The sequence below is a fragment of the Petromyzon marinus genome, chromosome 71 (genome assembly GCF_048934315.1).
Source record: "Petromyzon marinus isolate PM22_M1 ecotype Great Lakes invasive population chromosome 71, UKy_Petmar_22M1.pri1.0, whole genome shotgun sequence".
Taxonomy (NCBI): domain Eukaryota; kingdom Metazoa; phylum Chordata; class Hyperoartia; order Petromyzontiformes; family Petromyzontidae; genus Petromyzon; species Petromyzon marinus.
Window position 1 is genome coordinate 1,067,257 of NC_133737.1, and position 6,675 is coordinate 1,073,931.

The 6,675-nt window shown below is 46.7% G+C and overlaps 2 protein-coding genes across 2 annotated transcripts in view; both read left to right on the plus strand.

Moving 5' to 3' along the window:
- LOC142906802 (uncharacterized) overlaps nt 1–4,498 on the plus strand; it is a 32,694-nt gene extending 28,196 nt beyond the window's left edge. The window contains exon 4 of the mRNA XM_076055350.1: nt 1,285–4,498. Within this exon, the coding sequence (XP_075911465.1) occupies nt 1,285–2,808 (1,524 nt within the window). The 3' untranslated portion in view covers nt 2,809–4,498. The remainder of the gene's footprint in view (nt 1–1,284) is intronic.
- LOC142906892 (uncharacterized) overlaps nt 1–6,675 on the plus strand; it is a 109,661-nt gene that overhangs the window by 41,057 nt on the left and 61,929 nt on the right. The window lies entirely within an intron of this gene.

Here is a 6,675-nt window from a genome sequence, read left to right on the forward strand (position 1 = left end):
TGTGCGTTTTTTATCTGCCGCTCTCGCTCTGGCCCCTCTCCCCCTCCAACCGTATTTCCTATTTAAGCTTCTGTTCATCCCTCCGCACCTCCCCCTCTCTCTCTCTCTCTGCCTCCCTGTCCGTCTTTCCTCCCTCCTTATATTTTTATACTTTGTTCATTGTGTACAGTACGGAACCTACCCACATGCCAAATTTCAAGTGTGTAGCATGTTGGGAAGTATGCTAAACACTTTCGAACAGACACACATATCCACACATTTCCCTTTTATATATATAGATAAATCAGCATTTTGCGACCCCCACTGCCACCGTTTGGCATATTATTACGTGCCAGGGACTCTATGAGAGGACAACAGTCCGAGTCCAAAATTGGCAATAAGTCACGGCAAAGCTGTTACAAGCGACTCACAGAATTGTGCGCAGTTGTGTATACAGTACACGACTTCCCTGATGGCAAACACTTTCAGCGAGCGCGGTGCCTATCATACGCGTCAAATAAAAAGCAAGGGACAAGTCCTTACTAACTAACAACTCCTTACAACTCCTTACTAACAACTCCTTACTAACAACTCCTCGCTTACTAACAACTCCTTACATACTAACAACTTACTAACAACTCCTTACTTACTAACAACTCCTATCATTTTTCATTGCTGAAGGGGTTGCCCCATCTTCCTGAAAATCCTGGCTCCACCTCTGAGTGTGTGACAGGGTCAAGTTTGTATTTTGCAGTAAAGTCTATTAACTCTATTGAGCACGGAGGTTATATCAAAACAGTTTATTTTTTATTTCCTCTGGAACTTTTTGTAAAAATGGAGTCAGGAAGTTATCACAGCACATGTGCAGTTGAAGTCAGAACTGTTCATCCCAGCATTCAAGGACATCTGTGCCTGGCTTCACACCTCTAAGTTGCGATTGAACATTAATTTATGCATTTCTGCATAACACAAACAGTATTATTTTCAACACCCTTTGGTATGTCAGCTGAATTTAGCTTTCATAAATATTCCTTTTGAAGCCAGATAGCCGAAATTGTGTGCTCGGAGTTTTGGGTTAACATTCATTTTGAAGATACGAGGGCTTCCAGGCATGTTTATGACATTCGCCCTCTCGTTGTGTGCCATAACAGCCCGTGTGATGAATTTGGGACACTTTTTCACTATATCATAAATATATGAATAAGTATAGACATGTAAGTCACCTTTGACTGTGTATATGCATTCCTCTGTGCATCAATACTGACGTGTAGATGGTGTGGATATTCTTTTTTTTCTCTCTGCAGCTGTCGCTTCCTCTGCAGAATTTGTCTGATGGAGCAAAGGCACTCAGCGCAGCTCGGTGCAAAAAGGCATCAATGCAACCGGCGTGCAAACAGCACGGATAGTACTGAACATTTGACACGGCACCAGATAACTCACACAGGAGAGAAACCCTTCAAGTGCAGTGTGTGCGGGAAGGCATTTTCACCGTCATCTGCTCTTGTAGCACACCAGAGAACACACACGGGAAATAAACCCTTCAAGTGCAGTGTGTGTGGGAAGGCGTTCACACAGTCATCTACTCTTGTAACACACCAGAGAACTCACACAGGAGAGAACCCCTTCAAGTGCAGTGTGTGTGGGAAGGCGTTTTCAGATTTATCTCCTCTTGTAACACACCAGAGAACACACACGGGAGAGAAACCCTTCAAGTGCAGTGTGTGTGGGAAGGCGTTTGCACGTTCATCTACTCTTGTAGAACACCAGAGAACACACATGGGAGAGAAACCCTTCAAGTGCAGTGTGTGTGGGAAGGCGTTCACACAGTCATCTACTCTTGTAACACACCAGAGAACTCACACAGGAGAGAAACCCTTCAAGTGCAGTGTGTGTGGGAAGGCGTTTTCAGATTTATCTCCTCTTGTAACACACCAGAGAACACACACGGGAGAGAAACCCTTCAAGTGCAGTGTGTGTGGGAAGGCGTTTGCACGTTCATCTACTCTTGTAGAACACCAGAGAACACACACGGGAGAGAAACCCTTCAAGTGCAGTGTGTGTGGGAAGGCGTTTGCACATTCATCACATCTTCAAGTACACCAGAGAACTCACACGGGAGAGAAACCCTTCAAGTGCAGTGTGTGTGGGAAGGCGTTTTCAGATTCATCTGCTCTTGTAAAACACCAGAGAACACACACAGGAGAGAAACCCTTCAAGTGCAGTGTGTGTGGGAAGGCGTTTGCACGATCATCTACTCTTATAAAACACCAGAGTACACACACAGGAGAGAAACCCTTCAAGTGCAGTGTGTGTGGGAAGGCGTTTGCACATTCATCTACTCTTAAAAAACACCAGAGAACACACACAGGAGAGAAACCCTTCAAGTGCAGTGTGTGTGGGAAGGCGTTTGCACAGTCACCACATCTTCAAAAACACAAGAGAACTCGCAAGCATCAGAAGACCCACAAGGAGTGGAGTCTGAAATCAGCTTGTGGAAGTCAAAGTGGCGCAATGAGCCCATCCCTCATGAAACAAGAACCGGAAGAAAATCCAAGCTTGGACACTTTTAAAGGTATCGAGGTGAAATATAAAGAGGTGAAGGTGAAATATGAACAAGTGATGGTGAAGAGCGAAGAAGTGAAGGTAAAATGTGAAGATGATTCAACTCCAAAGTCGGACCGACACATTAATGGAGGAAACGTGAAGCAGGAGGAGAATTCTGACTGTGAGGCAGAGCGAGGCAATTCTCAGCAGTTTGTGGAAGTGGAGGTGTGGGTGGACTTCCTCCGAGACAATACGAAGTCAATTGGAGACCCGTTAGATGTGTAAGCTTGAGACGATGTCGCTCCAATAGATGCACCTTTGTCACAGGCCTTTAATGACAACAATAAAGTTGAACACTTAATTCCTAGGTTCAACCTGCAGGGAAAGAGCAGCCAGTCTTTGTGGACCTGTGGGTTGGGTAGATCTCTAACCATGAGCGAGAGTCAATAAGCTCCCAAGCATTCACAAGGTTCTAATTATTCCAATTATATGGTGGTTGCTTAATCGCCTCTGGCAATTCGGAGTTTTGTATCGTATCTTGTCTCAAACACTCGAAGAGCACCCCCAAATAGCAGCTGCCCCTGTGTGGCACAAGGTGGTGGCCCTGCACCGGCCTGCATGTGTACAAGAGCCTGTCAGTAGGGGGTGATGGTTGATGTGGGATCTTGGTTGTGTAGTTTGTAGGTAATGTTTAGAATTTGATACATTTTGACGCAGACGCCAGCATGCAATGGCCAACTCGTTTTGGCGCAATAGCACGTTGTACATACACTGTTAAGCAGACGGTGCATATTTTTTTAAAATAGCTTCTTGTTAATGCGATGTAACCTTACTCATTGGTTTTTTCGGTAAAGTCACGTATGTAGAAATACAATAAAATTATATTAAATACAAAACATATCACGACGTTTAGATCACAACAAGCGATCTTCACCAGGTGTCAAGGACAAATCATGGCAAGAACAAATCATGGATGTAAAAAAGATGAGAGACGAGAATTTAACAGACCTAAAAAACATGTGAAGCACAACCAGTCAGGCCAACAACACAGACACTTCCTGGCGGACCACGAATTTCAGAAGAGTGTTAAATTTCGTGTTCAACTTCTGGATTGCACAAACCAGCATAGACAGTGAAAATACGAGGTACATGGTCAGTAGGAAAGACGGAGAGGCAAAGAGAGAGAGAGGTGAACAGAAGCTTAAATAGGAAATAAGGTTGGGGGGGGGGGAGCAAAAGGAGAGTGGCAGCTCATCTTGCGGCAGCTCAAAACAGCACATCTTGCATATACACAGAAGCGGGGGGGGGGGGGGGGGTGGGAACAGGCTTGGGGTGCACCTGTAATTCAATTTTGTTCAGATGCCTGTCAATAATTTAGAATAAATACTTGTCTGATTGTGTACGTACATGTAACATTTTGTGTAAAAGGGTCAAACATTGAATAAGTGATGTTAGGACAAAGTGTTTGTTTTGGAAGTAACCTGTATAGATAAGTCAGGTGAGACTCATTGTTCTTGTGATACAGGTCAAAGGGTATTTTATGTTTCAGGAAGCTTCTCCCTCTGGAGCAACTCATTGTCTTTGAAATAGGGAGCACACTCGGATCATTCATCAGTTACAAGGCATACCACTCAAAAGTTACACGTAGAGGAGATACATTCTCTACAACACGAATTATAATTTTGTATTACGTGTTGATGTAGATTTTCTCGAATTAGGACAAGAAATGGTCCTTGCTGATTAACGTCTGGATGTTCACAACCAAGGGTTGAAGCAAGCCAGATCGCCTGCGGTGCCCCTCACAACCATTTACGGCCTGGGGCCAGGAAAGTCACGAAAAAAAATTGCACACGAACGACGCCTCCACGCAAGCTCCCGATGCTCCGTTTTGAAGTTTTAAAATGAAACAACTTTGAATTGTATTATTTGGAATTAGTTAATTGTATTTCTTCATTAAAAGCTTATTAATTGTAAACGATGTTTCGTGTGAATTTTCTCGCGTCATTAAGTAGATGGCTTTGCCGGTGGTTTGGTTCGATGCGAACTTTCACCTGGTTGGGATCGCGGGATCCAGATGAGGCGACGCAGAGCTGGCCGTGCGAGAAGACCGCCGTCCGCAAATTGATTCCAATGCGATCGAACGTCTGTCCCTGCGCCTCCATCGTTCATGCAGGGGACGCGTAGGTTTGCAGCGCCCCCTGCATGAAAACGACGGAACGTGCAGCGTTAGTCACGAAGTTGTGCGTAAGCGCCATAACAAGGCGCTGTCAGCTGACCTGCCACCACGTTCACGGGTCAACAGGGGGCAGCCGAGAGAGAGTGAGGTGTGTACGGGTCGACCAAAGTAAACCCCCGCCCCCACCCCCGTGACCCGAGAATAACATCCCTGACCCCCCACCCGTCTCTAAGGCCCCTTAAGATAAGACCTTCCAGAAGGTTCTGGGAGGGGGGGTTGGTGGTTCAGGAGGGGAGGGGTGACCCCGACCTGGGGTTAAAAGCCCGGCCCCCTGGACCGGCCGGGCAGTGTTCACCAACTCAAGCCTGAAGACATCCGAAGACCTGAAGACTGGACCAGCACCCAGGGACCCTCAACCGAGGCTCTTGTTAGAGCCGGGTTGTAGCGGACCAGAGGTGAGCTCCCGTACCCTGGCTGGGACGGGTCGTCCAGTCTTCCCTTAACGCCGGGCTAGGGGACCCGTGTGTAGCAGAGCCCGGAGTGTGCAGGCTGCGATAGAAGGGAGGCTGTCACTCGCGTAGGCTATCAAGTGGAAGGGGCCGTACTCCTTCGTGGTACAGTAGTGTGTAGAGCAGAGTTCAAAAGAGTTATAATAAACGCGTTGCCTCAACCAGACGTCTACGTGTCGTTAGTTAAGGACACAACACTTATATAAAAGAGTTTAGCCAGTGGGTTTTGAAAGTACCTTCGTCTTCCAGAAATTAATTTCGCGTGAGCCCACCACATTAAAACAATGCTCAGCTGAGCAGGGCGAGCCACGGGGGTGGGGGGTCACCTTATCTTTGTCACGTGCCGTAGCTCACGTGACTTCTGCCACGACAATGTCTGGATGTTTTCGCCTGAGGACGACCGCTCGTGTTGCGATAGAAGCGTCGTGATTTATTTTATTTTTTCTACCTGCGTGACTTCACTCAAAGAACCAATGAGTATGAAAGACGTCTTGTCTGCTGATCTTGTTCATATCTGTCTACATTGATATCCCACATTGCTTACACGTACACACCACATACAATGAAATAAATAGAAACTGGAACGACTTCCGGGGATGGGCAAAGATTGAGGAATCTCTTTCAGTGGAGCAAGTTAAGTTTGTTCGATTCAACATCTCTCTGTCCATCTGTGTCTCTGTTCCCCTCTGTGTCTCTCTCTCTCACTGACTGTGTCTCTGTCGTCTCTGTATCTTTCTTTCTGTCTTCCTCTTGTTTGTGTCTGTCCACCTCTCTCTTGTCAGTCTCTGTGTGTGTCTCTATCAGCATCTTCCCAACCGTATTCAACTACTGTCAGTAGCAACATGCGCCAATTCAACTTTCATGGCCCACGACTACACGCAACTCAAACTTGCTCTGACTCTCTGTGTGTACGTTGAACTTATTTTGCACCATACGTAGCCAACCATGCTATCTGTGGGTCTCTGTGAGTCTCTGTGTGTATCTGGAACTTCTTTTGCACCGTACGTAGCCGAACCTGCACAGGAGGAGCGTCTTGTATCTGTGGAGCTGTGGGCTGGGTACATCTGTCAGCAGGAGCGAGAGACGATGAAGCTCCCAAGCATTCACTACGTTACCAACATCATATTTGCACTCATAAATCGCTTGCCTAATTGCCTCGGCAACTCGGTGTTTCGTATCGAATCTCATCTCAAACAAGCGAAGGACCCCCCCCCCCCCAAGTGGCAGCTGCCCCTGTGTGGCACAAGGTGGCCCTGCACCGGCCTGCACGTGGACATGAGTCTGTCGGTAGGGGGCGATCATTGGAGCGCCATCTCCGTTGTGTAGTTTCTGGATAATGTTTGGAATTACCCCAATTTTGACCGTGACACAAATATGCAATGACCTGCGCGTTGTGAATGACACAACGCTATGTTTTATAGCTGCCGTTAAGCAGACTGTGCATATTTTGGTGAATGTTACTGGGGT